Source organism: Cicer arietinum, chromosome 8 (genome assembly GCF_000331145.2).
Source record: "Cicer arietinum cultivar CDC Frontier isolate Library 1 chromosome 8, Cicar.CDCFrontier_v2.0, whole genome shotgun sequence".
NCBI lineage: Eukaryota > Viridiplantae > Streptophyta > Magnoliopsida > Fabales > Fabaceae > Cicer > Cicer arietinum.
In genome coordinates, this window is record NC_021167.2 from 5,152,118 (window position 1) to 5,172,125 (window position 20,008).

Genomic DNA, 20,008 nt, shown 5'->3' on the forward strand with positions numbered 1-20,008 from the left:
CACCTTAAACAAAAAAAGAGAGAAAAATAAAAAAACAAAAAAAAAAAAAAAAAAAAAAACATCATGTGACGGTACCATATAACCATCGCAATCAAAAACATCTTCAACATCATTATCATCATCCTAAAAACGTTGACGTGTAACTGCTTGGTCTTGACCGTCCTAAATAGCTAGCTCCTTTTGTAATATTCTATTATTATATCATTATTATTTAATTTTAATTTTAATTTTAATTTCATCGAGTAAAGTCATGAACAAAGCTGGTTCTATCAGTGACGTTGAGTCTCCAAGAGAGAAAGGGAATGCCATTATCAGATTCACGATCGGTTTCATCAACGAAACGGAATTCGTTACTCATTGCCGGAGAGAAGCACTGCATTTTTTGATTCTGTGGGTGTACGTACCATGAATTGTTGTGGTGGTTATATATCGGAGCCGATTCCATTACGCCGCCGGACACCGCGGTTGGTGTGACGGCGGCGGCACTTGCTCTTCTTTCTTCCTTCTTGAATCTAATCCCACACGCATTGCACAGTGACTGAAATTCAATATCAAATAAAAACTCTTTAAGACTTTTAAATAATTTTACAAAGTTATCTTTATAATATTCATGTTCATGTAAATTTTATATATAATTTTTTTACTCAAAATGTAAAATATTTAATGTATATGGATAATATTACCATTGTTATATGAGATTAATTTTGATAAGAAATAATTTTTTATGCGCTTAATTAATTATATATGACTTTTAAAATAGAAAGAGTACAAGTTTATGTAAAAACAAATAGAAAAAATTAAAGTTAAATTGTAATTGAAAATTGGGATTAACTAACCATCTTTACATGGTTAGTGCATGTAATTTAAATTCTTATTGTTTTTCACAATTCGATCAAAAGTTTAATATTTTATAAGATTTTTAATGCTTAGTATCGTTAATTATAGTATTTTACAAACAAAAAAATTATAATCATTTGAACTTTAAGATAGTAAACAAAAGATGAATTTTACAAAGTTAGAGTAATATGGTGATTTTAAAGTATAGTTATTATTATTATTATTATTATTATTTGACAAAATCATGAGAACACATAAACAAAAATATTGAAGCTGTACATTATCTAATTTTTTATTTTTGTAAACAAACAAAAAATGGACATCTTTCACAAATTTTTTACATAATAAAACCAAATGATTGATTAAAGTATAGTTATTTAATTAGTTACCTTAGGGCCTCGAGGGCCATTCCTCCAAAGGGGTGTGGAAGTGGTGTCACAGTTTGCACAACGACGAGCAAGAAGAGAATCATTGTTGTTGTTATTAACAATATTGGTGGTTCCTCGTGTGATTTTGGTTTGAGATTGAACATTGTTATGTTTAGGTTGTAGTAAATCCCAACAGAAGTTTTTAACAGAGCGACGTTGTTCATGTCGGTTTCGTTTCTCTTCATCTTCAGTGAAACGAGTGGACGGAGTTCCAAGAGAGAGAGTACAGTCAACAACAGAAGAAGAAGAAGAAGGATTGAAACAATTATACGTGTCTGATTCATCGTAAGGTTTTGAGAATAACATTGAGAAGGAATTGTTTTGTCCATGAAACATACCACATGTGCAGTGTCCCATCTGATGAGTAGAAGAAGCACTGCAAGAACGATGCATCATTTTGGTTTAGATGAAGAATAGAGGGTTGTGAGTGAATAAATATAGGTAGGAATTGGGAAGAAGAAGAAGGAGTGTTGAGAGAGAGAATAATGAAGAGAGATAGATATAGAGGAAATGCAATAATAAAAGGGTTGAAAAGAAAGAGAGAATTGTCTGATAGTGTTTGAAGTTGTAATAAAATGGCGAAATAAGAGTCAGCAGGTGCAGTCCACGTTGTCGTTAATGGCAAATGGAGACATGTACTTACAAATACAAAATATATAGTATATAGTATATAGTAATTAGTAATGGTGAAGAGTTAGAGGGTTGATTTCAGATAGATAGATAGATAGAGTCGTTGTATTTATCTTTTTAATAAAGAAAAACAGAGAGAGGGACCCCATTACCCAATGGTAATGCTATCAAATGAATCATGATGCACAGAGTGAGTGAGTGTCGTAGTAGCCTACTAATATCTCTCTCGTTACTGTTTCTCACTTCATCTATCTTTAATTTCCAAATTTATACTATTTCTACATATCACTTACGACTTTCAAATATCTAATTCTACTTCTTTTTTAGACCTATGATTTTTGGAGAAATTAAATCACTTCATAAATAAAATATTATTTCAAATTTTTTATTTTATGAATAATTTATTTTTAATTAAAATTTATTAATTATTTAATTAATATTTTTAAGGATATCATAAAATTTATTAATGTATCCTTACAAGTAAGGATATTATAAAAATAATTTATAATTTTTAATAATAATTTAAATAGAGGTATGTTTGTAAAAATGATTGATATATATGAAATTTTAAAAATAAGTATTAAGTTTAAATTAAATAAATTTTAATTTTGATTTATATTTGTGATAAAGAAAATATATATTAAGAGGCAACAAATAAAAAACAATATGAATTTGTTTAAAAAAAAAGAGTTTTAAGGATGAGTGAGTTAGATTTGGTGTATGGGTTGGTCAAAAGAGGGCACGTGAGTGAGGGAACAGTCTTCCATGGATCTATCTGCAGTCTCCGATCACGAGGCTTTATTAATTAGTGTCTCAAATACAAACCTCTGTCCGTATCCGTATGTATCTCTGCCTCTGTCACTGCCACCCTCCCAAGGAAAATGGAATAGTTTTCCCTCCTTTCCTTCTCCATTATTCTCACGCTCCTCTCTCTTGTCCGAACCCTCACGCTCTAATCCCAATATTGCTTACTCTACATTACATGCTCTATCTATGCCTCCTCCTCCACTTTCTAATTTTAAATAAAATATCATGCTAACATATGTTTTTGTATTCATTTTAAGAATATCAAAATATAAAAATTCACACTTTTACCTTATCTCTTGTTGGTTTTCTTGTCTTTAGGATTTAAATAAAATTAATGTTGATGGTCCGAATAATTACTTCTAGATAATTAACTACTTAAAAAGATAATAATTTTATTTAATTTTTTTTAGTTTAAGTTTAAGTTTGAGTTTTTCTATATTTTTATGGTAGAAGGAGATTCACTTAACGTAGATTGAACAATAAATAATTTTTTTAGTGACTACTTTTGGATTAATTTACTTATTGCTTATTATTATAATTGTAACAGTCGTTTTTATCATTGTTTAGTTATGCATGTGTAAAGAATTACACATGTTTATACACACATCTTTTAATCAAAATTATTTTATCCTCAATTGATACTATTTAGATAAAGGATTGTTCTCTGTGTATTGTTTTTTCTATTGCAATTGATTTGGTTGTTTAAATTATCCTTTTTTGTAAAAAAAAAAAATATGAACTAATTCTATATATTTGTTCTTGCTTAAAAACACATAATTGATCACTATAGGATGATGATCAATTGATCATAGTTCATTGACTTCTCACACCTTTTTATTTCAATGCAAACCTTTTTATTTCAATGCAAATGAGAATGTATATGTAAAGTCACTCTATGTCAATGTAAGAAATAATGATATAAAAGTTTGAGTGTTTGTGAAAATGTATGTTACCTAGGGATAAAACCCTATTTTTAGTAGTTTTTGAGTTATTCAATAACTGATCGTTTAAGTTTATTTAAATTTAAAGGTCATTGCAACTCAATTGTGATAAAGAATATAGAGAGTTTTCTTTGTTTCGATTAAAAGTTTTTATTGATAGAACCTTTATAGTTCAATTAGAATGAAGGTTGACGATGTGGCCTTAAAGACTCACACAAATTATTATCTACAATATATAATGTTATTTTTTCTAAAATATTATTTAATTAATATTGATTTTTATTCTCATATAACAAGTTTTCATAAAGACATATAACAAGTTTTCACAAAGACATCTGTAAAATGTAATTGCTTTTCTTATTACTTTGATAAGAAAATTAAGTTAGATTAATAACTTTTTTAAATAATGCGAAATAGTGTTTTTTTCCTTAATATATGAAATCAGAGGGAGTATTGAAAACCTTCATCTCTATTTTATGCTTCTTTTGTTTTTGACATTTATTTTAAAAAATATGAAGTATTTAATATGCCAATTTTTTATATGAACATCTCAAAAAATACCCTTTTATGTGTTTAGGTTCGATTTGTTCATCTTTAAAAAAAAAATCGGTAATACAAAAATATTCAATAAAATTTAATATTTATAATAAATTATAAAATTCAATCGATGTCTACACATAATGGTATTTTCAAATTTTTTTTATAATTTATTTTTATAAAATCCGTTTTAAATTAAAAATTATCTCTCTTTATAAATTCTTATAATATTTTTGTTTTCTAATGTCAGACCTGGATTTTATAATAACAGCATTTGATTTTCTTAAAAAAATGTGTTTTTAATTTATTTTATTGATGGTATATTGTTAAAGGAAAATTTAATTTTGGTTACTCACACACACTAGGACGGGTGGGATATATGAAATTTATAGGCAGTATCTGAGTGAACATGTGATGATATATTTTTCAACAGAACAATGACCACTCCTCAATACATCCTCTCCGTTAGTAGTTATAGGCCGTCAAATCCATCAAATTTGCAGACCCAGCAACAAATTAACAATCACAATTCCACAACAACAACAACCAGTTTAGTAGTAATATCTTTGGAGCTCACAGCTTCCACCTGTGGCCAGCTTTACTGTGGGAATCACGTGGTAAAATCTAAGACAAGCTCGTCATCATAATAACCTTCATGCTCGGAATCTAAAACCCATCACAACATTGCTTTTTAGAAGTGTTGCTTATCAGAGAACAGTAACATGCCACTATGTGGATAATACAAGAAGGGTTATAAAACGTATACGTAACTTTAGATTTATTGTTCTGGCCTGGTCAATATTATAAACAATTTTTTATTTTAAATATCGTTAACATTTATAAATAAAACGTAATCATTTTTTATTAGTTAAATATTATTATTCTCAATACGTTATTTATTTAATTCTAAATATTTAATATTGATAGTTACGTGTTTAATATTTAAAATAGATAATTTAATAAATTTAACTTTTATTTTCATGAAACTTGTAAAATTAATTACATTTAGTTATATTTATTAATTCCGTAAAAATAATTTTTTTATTCATAATACTGATTGAAGTGATTTTTTTATAGTATTTTAAGGTTAATGTGAAACTTTTAAAAATAGTTCAAATTGATTATTTTTAACATATTAATAGGAGAATGCCAACGATACTATTTGTTAGGAAATTATTTTTAAAATCATGTATTTAACAAGTTACAAATTAAATTTTTTTTTCAACACAAATTATATTTTGATTATATTTTTAGTTTTTCAACAAAAATAATTGTTAATAAGATCTTAATATTGTTGGTATTGAGTTGAAAGTGGGGATGGAAATATATATATATATATACTTCTCTTATTATTCTTTATTCCCTTGTTTTTTCACTCTAGTCACAGAGTTAATCTTAGTTTTTCTCATCATTGAAATTAATTTACTTTTTTATTTGTCTTATAGTAAATATCACTTTATCCAAAAAGAATATTTCAAAAAAATACTATTTTTTAATTTTGAATGTAATTTTTATTTTTTTATTTTAATTGTACCTTTATTATTATTAATAATAATATAAAAAAACTAATTAATAGTTGATAAGAATTAATTATTAAAATAATATTTTTTTTATATTTTTTAATATATATATATAAAAATATTAAACGATATTCATTTAAAATAAAATAAATAAAAAAATATAACAAATTCATGAATAACAAAGAGAGTACGAACAATTAATAAATCTATTATACTAAAATAATTATACTCGTGAATTGTGTTAAGATTACATATTTTGATATCAGAAATAACAAGTTAGTTAGAAATAAGTAGCCGGTTAATTTGAAATTGTAACTTTTATTTTTAGCAAATAGTATCAAATATGACATTTTTGTATGACATAAAATACAACAACAACAACAACAATAATAATAATAATAATAATAATAATAATAATAATAATAATAATAATAATAATAATAATAATAATAATAATAATAATAATAATAATAATAATAATAATAATAATTCTACAACTTTTATCAGAACAAATTAGTTACGACTCTAATTAATTAGAATTGGAAAAGATTAAAACAAATGTTATTAAATACTAACAATTATTCTAAAGATATCTGTAAATGATTTAAATTAATATAACATTAAAAGTTCAACTAGAATTATGGGTCAAGTCCAAGCAATATTCCTAGACCCATAATTTAATTAAACTAGAGGTAGAAGAGAAGATCGTGAGATATTGATAGATTTTTGGATGACAGTAAGAAAAAGAGAGAAAGTGATAAAGGTATCTATCTCAGATGAGATACTCTGCAATCATTCAAAGCAACATTGCTTCATATACTTGGCTTACTGTGTGTGTCATGTCCACTAGAGAGGTTTCTTTGAGTCAAAGATAGAACAGAACAAAGAAAAACAAAAGAGTCACAAATAAAATAGAGTACTATTAGTCTAGTATATTTAAAAAAGAAAAACAGACAAGTACCCCACCACATAATCATAACCAAGTCCAAACAAAACAAAATTATGTGGAATATCGATATAGTATTCCATTAATCGGATGAAAATTAAAGATTAAAAAAAATACAAAAAAACATTCATTCACGGAGAGTGAGAATCAGATCGTCTAGAGATTGATGAAACGACCACCGCTTTCCAAAAGATGCTCTCAATTCCCTTTGTAAACAAACTACCACCAAATTAAAACTACGGTTAGCCCAAGAAACCAAACATTACACGCGACCTTACCCATTCTTGCTACACGATAACACCAACATGTGCTCCATTTATATACTAATACTAATACTACTAACTAATAACATCAACTTTTTTATGTGTTCTTCTTCCTCGCTGCATAACCATGTCCTTATAATGCTTTACTATTCAATTTATTTTTTCATTTCACTTCAAATATATATAAAATTGGTATTTTTCATATAACGTGTTAAACTGTAATTGATTCTATAAATGAATGAAAATTTGGTTTCATTATTTTTTTCCCGATTTTTTTTTAATTTAATTTATTTAAACTAAAAAGTTAGTAAAATTGATGAATTTGTGATTAATATCATAACCACTCATAATTGATCATTTATATATACAAAATAACAATTATTCATTTAACAATCAATTATTGACATTACTCATTTCGTTATCTAAAGCGAGTTGTTCATTTTAGAATAGTCAAATCTTCTTTTTTTTCTTTTGGGTCGTGTTAAATAGTTTAATAACAAATTTTAAAATAAATTTTCTACATTTTATATCTTAAGGATTCGGTTGATGTGTATGATAGAATACAGACATAATATAATATAAAGTTGAATAAATATATGATATAATATGATAAATATTATTATATCATATATTTAATACACATATGATAACCAACATAATAATATTTTATTTTATCATATATTTTATACATATCTCATTCGTCTCACAATGAACATTTCATTTTTCTAATATTCATTTCGTCTCACAATGAGTATTACTTTATCAATAACAAAATTGTCTCATAATAAATATGGTTGCAAAAAATAATCTTCCAATCAAATCACTGATTTTGTAAAATCAAATCCAATTATATGGATTGGTTATAAAAATAAATTATGATAAATTATTTTTATATGATGTAGATTAACTATTATTAATATAGTGTTCATGAACAATCATAAATATCATCTAAAATTTTCAATACAACTTTAATTATTTTTTATATATATAATCATTCGTTATATACACTTTTTATAATAGTATTATATTTAACATTAAAATAATAAAAAATTCACTAATAATTAGAATTAATAATTGGATAAAATACTTTGCATTTTTTATTAAATTACCATTCAATTATTTTTTCTTTCTTATATTATATTCATTAATAAGTGTATAAAAACCTTAAAAAACACTAACCATCAACAAATAAATTGGGGGACTGTTTTCTTACCGGACAAGTGAATGAGTTCTTTTATGATTTTACCTATATCGTGTATCATAGGCTCAGGCTATGTCTCACATGCTATATATATGCGCGTGTCTAGAGATTAGAGAGGTTAAACAAACAAATTCTGAAGTAAAAATCCAATAGTATTTCTCAAGCTGGATTTGCTTTAATTAACATCCACTCCTTTCATTTATCATTTATCATCATTAGATTCAAAATATATTCCTTCTGCTCTATAATAAATGAATTATTTATAAAAAGAAATTCTATAGAATGATCGATTTTGTTCAATTTACAAAATAATAGTAGTTATTTTTCTTAATTGTACATCTAAATAATATTATATTTATCATTTTTAATATTTTTTATTTTTCAATATATGTGAAATTTTCGATTACATCATTGGTTGTAATTATAAGTTGGAGGAAATCTGTATGAGTTGCCATTATCGGTCTGCCTCACAAGCGCAGTTTTGCACGGTCTTATATGTAATGCGCTCGTTAATCATCATATTACGTGGCTCGTTGGATTTGGTGGGACTCACCTGCTATAGTGTTCCAATTTCCCAATGTAATGTAATGGGATACCAAAAACTATTGCCGATATCGTATCTAAACCTCTAAATCAACCAAAATCTTTAAAGTCAATCATATCATAAATCAATAATAAAATTTTATTCGTCTTATATTAAATTAAACTTTCATTTATAATATTTATTTATTTTAGATTATATGTTTTTTATATTACTATTAAGTATTATTTATTGTTTTTAATTATTAATATATTTTTATTTATTATATTTTAATCTATTTAACTAATTATGATTAATATAAATATTTTAATAAATAAAACTCGTTTATTCTTTAAAATCAATACACTTAATCATCATTTCAAGAATTATGAACAACTAAGTTATAATGATACTATCATCATCAACCAAGATGCCACGTGGGTATCGTGGAAGGATTTCTCACATTGCATGCATGCATAAATGTGTGTTCAAAATAATGTCTAGGCTATATTTTACTAGTAAATGTTATGTGGTGCCGCATAGACATGGTAGGAGTATAGTAGTACTAATATATAGAACAAACAACACAAGTATGACTAAAATAAACATTGGGAACGAATAAAAATTACATTAATCCTCAAAAGCAACAATATACAACTGGAATGTCTGTCTTTCTCTCCCTAAGTTGGGGGTTAGGAATATTTATATTTTTCCTTTTAGGTTCAAATTAGATCCATCGAGAGCAGAGACTTTTGGCTTGGTAGATTGGGATTGGATTGGTCCAGTCATTTTGTTGTTGACTGGATCTTCTTTGGCATAGCCAGGTATAAGGCTTCAAAGTACCAATGTTGGAAAAAAACAAAAGAATCAAATAAGAGAAAAAGGAAGCAGGGAAAATTAAAGTAGTAAACCAAGGAGGAGGCAAGAACCAACATATAGAAAAGGAGAACCTTATTGTAGGAGAAAGATCCTTAATAAGGGCATCCTATTTAAAAAGTTTGTTTATTGTCAGTACCATATATATATAACACCTGAGACCACACTCTGTAGCCTCTAATTGTCCCCCTCCTCTATGCTGATCTAACCTTTTGGTCAAAGGTTGTTTTAAAACCACTGTATATTTTGTATGCGTCTTTAAAAGAACGTTTCTTTATCTTTTCGGTTCTTAAGTTGTTAGTTTAATTTATTTGATTCCTTATTAATTGTCGCTTTAAGCATTATTTATACAAACTAATAAAAATATTATATGTTGTTATTTTTTATAAATAGATTCTGTTTTGGTATATTATTTTTATCGCATCAATTTATTTATTTATTTTTGCAATAAATAAATATAGACAATTTTGATCAAATAATATTTAATATTAAGAAATTTTAAAACGAAAAATAATTTTTTTAATAAAAATTGACATTTAAAAAAATAGAAGCATTATTATTATTTTATTGTCATTTGTTTTTCATTATTTAAAATTATATAAGTATAACGATAAAAATATAACTTAAATTCATATACGTTATTTTAGGTGGACTAGTAAAAAATTTAGACTTAATCACTCAAGTTTGATTTATCTTACCAAATCAACTGAAAAAATAGCAATGACGTGTGAGTTGACTAGTTTAGACAATTTAAAATTTCTTTCTTTTTATTTAATTTTTTACTGATTAGCTCAATTATTTTTTCTACAATTAGTAGCATATTTTCTCACATGTCAATAAACTTCAAGTTTTATTACTTGTATGGTTCGATTATGTTGAATGTGAGTGATTAATTTTAAAGTTTATTTTCTTTTGACAAAATAGCTCATCTAAAAAATCAATACATTTAATTTGTTTTTGTGTGTTATATATTGACATAACAACCCTTATATTTATGATAACAATATTATATATGTAGAACAATTTAATTACTCTCTTTTATTTACTCAAGTGCGTGGATTTTATATCATGGGACAAAATTCACAAATTATACAAGACCTCTGATACGTATTGTCTAGTTTACCAGCATTCAATGTCAAATACTAGCAATGTTGCATCATCTGATAATAATGCATCTCGGTGAGTGGTTTTTCTGATCGTTTAATGTATCAGTCTCAAGAAAATATATGATTATACCGTAAATAACATATTAAATGACATTAATTATAGGACAATTATGAAGGGAAATATATACTAGTTTAGTGATAAGATACTTCTGTATGGCAATTATGGAAGTTGAACTAGTACATGTATTGCTTAACCAAACAATAAATGTGTTCAAATCGATCATAATAATTTTGATCCAATAATTCAGGATCGTCAATCAGAAGATGAAGGTATTTAAACAAAATAGTAATGACGATTATTAGCTAGGATCGTTTAAGAAATCATGTATGAGCTATTATTTGTCGATTCATTTCTCTACTTTTTGAAGATTTTTTGTGGTAAATGACACTGTCAACATCTGTCTTCAGTTGTTCTTCAACAAAACAAAATAATCAAATTCAGCTTTGGTTGTAACTAGTAATCTCATCCTTTATGTTATTATATGATATTCATCCATATTTCAATTTATTATATTTCAATCAATTCTGCGTTGTGTTTTCTCTCATGTTTAATGTTATTTTCAACTTTCAATGTACTAAAACAGTATTAAAAAGTTACTTCTTATATTCATACAAATTAATTTCAAATCTTGTTTGCTCTTTTACTAAAACCATAGCATGTATGTCCTCCTACATTTGACGGCTTGACCATATTTCCTTAAAATGGTAGTAATTTTGGTTTCAACTACTTCTCTAAATGGCATGATTTTTGTTCTTCTGGTAGATACTAGTTCTATGGTATTCTTGGCCTTAGTTGTTTTTACTAATTGGTTTTCTCTTTTTTTTTTCTTTTTTTTTTTTTGCTGACCGACTTATGAGAAGATATTATTTATAGCAACTATAATTCCAATTCCAAGTCTAAATCTACAAGCTACCTCCAAAAATGACCTTTAGGATTCTATATTAGGGACTTACCCTTTCCATGAATAGGAGTCCATGCCCTGCAATAAATAGATGTTTTATATGCTCATACATTAGTACCTTAGAGAGTGACAAAGAATAATTTAGAGAATAATTTTTTGAAAAAAAAAATCGCATTAGTATCGGCTGTATTGACACTTTTGTTTAAATTCAGAATTCACGTTCAATTTAGAGAAGGTTGTGTCCAAAATAACTAGTGTAGGTCTTCTCTACGTAAGTATACGTCGAATTTGATATAATCGACGAAAACCTTTGTAGTGAACAAATAAGCGGCGACTACGACATTGATGTTAAGTTTCTTCCATCATTAAATTTCACTTTTTAAGTAGGATACAGCGATGCTACTAAGAAAATTATTGTAGGGAACTTATTTTGGAACATATATTTTGATTTAATATCAATTAGTCATTCATCAAAGGCTTGAGTGTATTAATTCGTTTTGAGAATATTAGAGTATAGTCAGCTTGATAGAAATATAGTATGATATAATATTTGTTTGTTTAGTAAAACTCCTTCAACTGTGAAGAGACTAGATGTAGTAGCCAATTTTGTAGGCTTTGATATTGGTAAGTTCAAATGTGTCTTATAAATCCTTAATTGATTTTGATTTTGTTTGTTGCCATGCATTTAGTATTCTGAAGGGATTCTGACTATATTCTTTTCTCATTGATCAAAATTATTCTCATTTGATAAATTAACATCAAACTTTCTATTTTTAGTTATCCTCCTAAAAATCTTACTTTTATCAATGATTTGTGTTCTATTTGAATGTTAATATATTGAACAACAAAGAGTGATTCTTTTCTTTAAGACTGAATGAATAATTTGTGATTGATCATCTTATGGTACCAAGTTTTTTTTACTCTAGATATATATTTAGTAGGTTGAATATGTTTATTAAATATGAATATCTCTGTTGGTTTTCGGGGATGACCATTAAAAGGCCAAAACTCGAAAAAGAGCAAACATTTAGCCAAAGACCATGTAAGCACAAAAATTTCACATATGTGTTTACCTCTTAATGTGTAGAGGAGACTATCTCTGATACTGCAAATGAGCTACACCTTTACTCAGTCCTCGAGAATGATAAACACATGAGAACGTCATGCTAATCAACGACTATAAAGAGGGAAGGGTAATGGTGACTGAGGATTAGAGTGGAGGGAGGCACACAACCCTTGATTTTGTATGCCTTTCATTAGGGGTAAGAGTAAGACATGATAGGTCAAACTTTGTTTAAATAGATCAAACCTAGTTTAAAAGTTTAAAGTCTAAGTATGACATATTACAATTCAAAATTTTGGTATTGTTAATTAAATAAACCTTAATTAAAACATGTTATTAGTCTGATTACTCATTCTATGCGTGTGAACCTATAAATTTTTATTACATAGACAATAATATAAAATATTATAAACAATGAGTGCTATTTAATAATGCATCATTAATGAGTGTTATTTAAATTTTCTGCAACCAAAATATATTAAATTAAATGCAATTTGGAGCCTCAAATTTGTCAATCGTGTAGTTCCCTAACTTAAATTGAGCCATTTTGATATCTACATTTACTCCATTGACGATTTCGTAGTTTTTCTTTATTTTGTTGTTGTTACTCCATTTATGATTTCATAATTTTTCCTTATTTTGTTGTTGTTGAGATAACACTTTCTAATGATGTGACATTATTGCCACTTTCTAATATTATTATTATTTATTTAAAAATAGAGCATATATTATTTAAATTAAAATATAAAAAACCAAAATTAGAGAGAAAAAGTGTCAAATAATTAGAAAGTGCAAAATAATTAAGGGAAAATAGATAAGGGCTACAAAATCAAAAGAATAAGGTAAATGTAAAGGTTTAAAATTGTTCATTCAGGTAAATGTGAAAGTTCAAAATTGTTCATTCGGGTAAATGTGAAGGTTTAAAATTGCTCATTTTAAATAAAGACGATCCAAATCTCACAATTGATAAATTCAGGGACCAAAAGTATATTTAAGTCAAATATATAGTTGAATGCAAGTCATAGTGCATGTCACCCTTGATTTTAAAGTAGACATGTAAGTTCCAATGAATCCAATTTCACATATTTTGTTACGTACGAGGGACAATTCTATATAGAAGTCACTTACACTTTTCTAGTGATAATATTACCTTATTTAGGAATCATATTATTTTCAAGTCAAATGATTATTCAATATGGTCGCATGACAATCCTTGACGATACTTACAAATTAATTATATAACATTTTCATGACGACTCAATTCAATATAAACATTACTTCTAATATTTATATCTATTTAAAGACATAATATCTTATATCTATTTAAAGACATAATATCTTATATCAATGATCCATGAGACATGAACATTTATCTACTTACATATTAACTTCAAAGTATCATTAATTGTTGTCTTAATTAACAATAATACTTTAAATATTAATATTTTAAATTTTTTTTAACACACATATATATATAAAACAAGATATATGTAGCGTGTCTTTAAAACTATCTCGTGTAATGTGTGTGTGTATATATATATTTTGTTTGTGCTTGAGACTATAATGTGTTGCCTTTTATTTAAATTATGAAAAATCGATGATGTTATGTTTAGGATGTACAAATATAAATCAAAAATATAAAATTACAATTATGCCCCCGTTGATAAAAACTATTTAACACAAACTATTGGTTTTTTGTACCCAAACAAAAAGTGCGTGGATTGCAAACATACATCCTCTATTTTTTGCGATGATTGTATATTAGCAATCCCATATATATTGTTGGCTTCGAGATTAACTCTGTAATAAGTTATTCTATTCAATAATTCAATATAAATAATAAATTTTATGAAAATAACTATTGATTATTAATATAATATATTAATAATTAATTATATAAAATTTTATATAAATTTAAAATTGATAACTATGAAATTTAGCCATTAGTATTTATATATATTTTAAAATTTTTTTATATATTTATTTAAAGTTATTTAAGAAATTATTAAATATTTTTTAAATTTTATAAATTGATCTATTCAATAAAAAAATTTATTTTGACGATTGTATCAGTGAAATTCATTATTTTTATTAAATTATTAAATAAAATAATTTATCACAAAATTACTTTTGAAATTAACAGATCGTTACTCTATATATATATATATATAATGTAGAAGAAAAAAAATATCCCTTAAACTTTTATAATATTTTATAATAAATTTTTAATTCTTTATCTATTATATTGTCTACTTTCTTTTGGTAAATAATGACACACCAATCGTGGGAATATACCTGTATTTTGCTAGTCAGCTGTTAGATTTTTAGGAGGATATTGTGTTTTAATATTGCGTGTTAGTACCTAAGCTATATTGGCCAATGTCTCAACCATATTGGCCCGATTACGCATTCACGGCCACCCACAAATATCGACGAAAGTGATAGCAAAATTTTGTGTACCTAGACTTATACTCTTATATCTACATTTTAATTTTATATCAAGTATATATTATATATATATATATATATATATATATATATATATATATATTATTAAATTCACTTGAATTTCGAAAAATATAAAAAATAGTTTTTTGAAAAACATATTTAAAAAAATTTAAACTTTATATATTTTTCAGTACATAAATATATTTTTTTTATACTGAAAAACTTTAAAAAATTATCTTTTATAGAGCGTTTTTAGTAAGATTTAAATTTAATTCTAATATTTGTATATTGAATTTCTTTTTTCAAGTTTTCTGAAATACAAATTTGTGTTTTATGTGTATTAGAAAACATTTTTTAAATTTTTCGATAAACCAATATATTTTTTGTGTACTTTTTTCGATATACATGTATTTTTTTAAATTTGAATTTTGTGTACTGAATTTTTTTTTAAAAAAAAATTCTATACAAAGTTTAATTTTTTTTTATAAAAGTTTTTAAACTCAAATTGAATTTAGTAGAAAGAAAAAAAATTATTATTATTGTTATTTTTTTAAAACTAAAATAAATAGTTAGTATAAAATATAGAATAAGAGTATGACTATCGGTGTTAGGCAAATACTTAATCCACCTTATGTTACCTTTGAATAATGTCATTTTATCCATGAATAATTAAATTAACCGAAATACTTTATTGAAACTCTAAAATATGCTTTCGTATTTAATATTTTGTGAACAAAAATAGAAGACAATTTGTTAGGCAAATGTTTAATCTACCGTATGTTAACTTTTGGTAGTGTCATTTATTCATGCGTAAAGTTGAACGAAATAAGTCTGTGGAAGAATAATCACTAATTTATTATTAATTTAAAATGACACAAAAATTAGTATCGCGAATATGCATAAATAATATGCACAAAAATTGAATATTTTCTATATATTGTATAATATTATATCTTTTCGTTTTATCATGAGATATCATTTTTGTCAAAAAATCTTCATTTACATAATAAATCTATTTTTTCTAATTAAAAAATATATTTTTTTCTAATTAGAAAATTTTATATTATAAACTGCACAATTCTAAAAATTATACTCTGCATGAATGAACGAACTATATAGTGTAAAAAATAAATTAATAATGATATAATATTATCTTCTTATTGTTTCACCAATAAAAACATAATATTCTACCTAAAATAAAATCATTTATTTAAAATAAAAAAATTACATAATTCTCTCTCTGAATTCTTTTAGTTGTAATATTTTTGAATGAGTTTTAGGAAAAGTTAATATGTAGACTATGAATATATTATAACGATTCAAATATAATGTTGGTGAAGATGTTAGTTAGAGAGAGACCCTATAGAAAAATTATAAAACAAATTTAAAAAAATGTAATGTTTACAATGTGATGTGAGATTTGTTTTAATTATATAAAAAATTTAGCGCTTGAAAAGAATTAAATTATATAAATGAAAATCTTAATTTTTAAAACCATCAACTCAATTAAATGGAACCAAGTTAACATGTTTTTTTTTATCGATTTGGTTAAAACATTGTGAACAAAATAGTAAAAGTACATCAAAATTGGCGTTCTTCCGGTCTAAAATAACAAACTAAATGATTTTCCTCTGGTAGCTCTATGTATTTCAAACTTGTGGAACTTCTCGTCTAACTTTTTCGTTCCTTAAGAAATGTGTTTGCAAACTTTGCTACATTTAAAGCTTAAATTTTAATATAGAATTAAGTTATTAATTAAAATTTTAAAAAATTGACGTACAAAATTTTTGTTCAAATTCCTCCACTGCGCATTGTCTCACATTAGGGTTTCAGTTCTCCAATGTTTTTGGAGTTCTCTCCCCAGTGAAGGTTTTTCTCCCTCTCTATTGGGATATACTCATGAACATTTCTCCCTTCTCTCCCACCTTTGTCCACTCCTCCAGTTACTCATAACCCTCACACCCACACAACACCCCCATCAAGCTTTCACCCCCAACTGTCAAAGCCTCCTTCCACGGGGAACAACCACCACCGAAACCATTTCCCCTTCATCTCATCGACAAGGCTGCCCCACTACTAAGATATATTAAGTTGTTCCTGTCACCGCCACGAAATCTTTTTGGTTTGTTGTTTTGATAACTCTCTATTTTAGTACTCTCTATTGTTATGTTTGATGGTATTATTTCTGTGTGTTTTTTGTTTTGCATTTTTGTGCTCAGGTTTAGGTTGTTTTGGATGTGCACACATGGTGTTTGTTAAAAAGCCTCAATATTGTTGGACTCTTTGGAATATTATTTTGTGTACATAAATGAAAATTACTACTACTAATTTTTACTTCCTCTCCACCAAACGAATGGATTCCGATCATGTGGAGCATTTGGTTAAAATCGAGACCACATATAGTCGCTAACAAAAGTCAAAGAAATTATTCTTAATTGGATGAGATTAAAGACTTTGGATTTTCTCTTCTCTTCTGTCGACAATTGCGTGCCAAGAAATTGATTTGGGTATTAGGTTTTGATTTATGTACTCTCAAAGTGTATTTCTGTCTAAAGCTTAATTGTTTTGGCTATAAGTGCTACTAATGTATGGATGAGGTATGTCTCAAGATAATGTGTACAAATAATTTGTAATGTTCTATGTTTAATCTATTGAAGATGTTTACATTAAAAAAAGATGATACAAAAATAGAAATTTAGTCTTGAAATTTATGTTTCAACTCTTTAAAAATTAAAAGATTGTATTTTTTAATAAAAAAGTTACATTTTTTGTATCCGTAACATATGTCCTTATTTCCTTCTTCAATCATCAAAAATAGATGGTTTTAGATAAGTTTTTGACCGGAAATCACCCTTGTTTTTTGTTTTTTATGTTTGTAATCTAAATAACTGATTTTCACATAGTTTAAATTTTTCATTTTATTTTTTTTTTTTTGTGATTTTATTGTCTTAGTGTAAAATTATTTAATTTTTCGTCTTAGTGATGTGTTTGTTTGATTTTTTCATTTTGTTGTGGTGTTTTTTGTTTGGTTCAAATTGACTAATCAATTGCTAATTCGACCAACAACTAAGATATTTCGATCAATTTGATTTTATCATATTATTTATAGATAATTTTATGTCTATTATTATTAACTTAGATATTATAATTTTGAGCGAATATTCATGTTTTTTATATTAGTAATATTAAATTTATATTTATATTGGATCTACTCCAGCAAATGAGACATTGGTCTGAAGTAACTTTTAATACATGATAAGCAAGTAATTAATACTGACCAAATCCTGATACATATCAGTCCCACCACCCATGCCGCATAAATGGTTTTCTTTTATCAAAACGGGTTAGGTGCGAATAATTGGACCATCGTCTATCAATTTCATATTATTATTAAAGAATTTCTAGGTTATGTAACTGAATTGCATGAATTTAATATGTAATTAATATATTTGGTCTTTAACTTGATATAATTATTGACAGTAATATAATTTTCAGTAAAATATTTTATAATTTTTATTATTTATAATTGTGATATTTTTAAGGTAAAATATAAAAAATTAGTATAATATTAATAAAAAACTAAATATTTAATTGTAGTTTTTGTTCATCTAATTTAAACAATTCACAAAAATTGATCTCTCTTTTTTAAACATCGATAATTTTGTTCACTTCTTCAAATTTTGAATTAAAAAATGACTTCACACATTTTAAATGATGTCGTATACAATTTTATTATATAAAATTATTTAGAAACATTTATTATTCATGTCATTAATTAAATTAAAAAAATAAAAATTTATGAAGTTAAAATTTAAGTTTTTAGAGGGTTCTTAGATGTGAATCATCCTAAATCATCATATCATATGTTTAGTTATTTAAATCATGTCATATTGTCATTTTTTTGTTAAAAAATTAAAAGAAAATACCAAAATTGTCAAAATTTGAAATAAATAAATCAATTTCGTGAATTTATAAAACTAGAGAGACTAAAACTGCAATGAAATCAAATTTAAATGATCTTTTTTTCTTATGAAATAATTTTTCTTAAAATACAAAGGACAACATATAATTCTTTTAATTCATAAAAATGATCGTTAATTTATTGGTTCATAGATCGAAAATAATAAACTCTTCAATTTGTATTATGCATAATTTTAAAAAAATAATTGTACTGGTTTTAATGAAAAATTATTTTTATCGACAAAAAATATGTACATTAATTATAGTATGTAAAGTAGTTAGATAAATTAAATTACAATTAATAAACTTATATTAATGAAAAACAATAATAAATATCGTATTGATGTTGTAAAATGATAAATAATATATCATTTATGAGGTTATAGTTTATAGTTTTTTTTTTTTATATAAATTAATTTAAGTATCTTTTCAGGTTATAACTAATAGTTTATCATTTCTTCTTTCTAATTATACATTTATTATTGTAACTAAAATCCTCTTTTTACCTTTTTATTTATTTATAAATAGTTTATATAATTTAAAATAAATAAATTAGCTAAATAATAAGTAAATAAAATAAGATTAATAAATAATTTAATTTTTAAAATAATTAATATTTTAAATTAAAAAAATTATTTATTTATTTTACTTAAAAAATATATAAACCATATTGATAAATTTTAGGCTTAATTGCAATTTTAATTCTCCTAAGTTTACTCGTTTTTTAAATTCAACAATTTTAGTCTCTCACTTTGATTTTTTAAATAAAGAAATGACAATTTCACATATTTGAAATGATATGAAATACAATATCATGATATAGTATTATCTAGATTTATTAATTATTTTTATATTATTAATTAAACTAAAAAAATAAATTGAAAGTTCGAACCGATGTTTTTATAGGACTTTTGTTGTTGTTGAACTTTCACGGATATTAATCATTCAACATTATATTTTATA

At 25.1% G+C, this 20,008-nt stretch overlaps 1 protein-coding gene and 1 long non-coding RNA gene across 2 annotated transcripts; one reads left to right on the forward strand and one right to left on the reverse strand.

Annotated features, from left to right (window-relative positions):
• Nucleotides 1-89: 89 nt before the first annotated feature.
• On the reverse strand, nt 90-1,790 carry LOC101502415 (GATA transcription factor 18). The gene is made up of 2 exons (XM_004511989.4): nt 1,227-1,790; nt 90-538 (listed from the first exon to the last, which is right to left on the reverse strand). Exons 1-2 carry the CDS (start codon nt 1,659-1,661, stop codon nt 236-238), a joined length of 738 nt encoding a protein of 245 aa, XP_004512046.1. The 5' UTR covers nt 1,662-1,790; the 3' UTR covers nt 90-235.
• A 14,924-nt stretch (nt 1,791-16,714) lies between these two features.
• On the forward strand, nt 16,715-17,409 carry LOC140919043 (uncharacterized). The gene is made up of 2 exons (XR_012161638.1): nt 16,715-17,207; nt 17,305-17,409. It is a non-coding gene; the product is annotated as an uncharacterized lncRNA (long non-coding RNA).
• Nucleotides 17,410-20,008: the final 2,599 nt, after the last annotated feature.

Coding starts and splice junctions, on each gene's coding strand:
- LOC101502415 (XM_004511989.4), bottom strand. CDS start 1,661: ATGATGCATCGTTCTTGCAGTGCTTCTTCTACTCATCAGATGGGACAC. Junction 539..1,226: donor ATGGCCCTCGAGGCCCTAAG/GTAACTAATTAA, acceptor ATTGAATTTCAG/TCACTGTGCAATGCGTGTGG.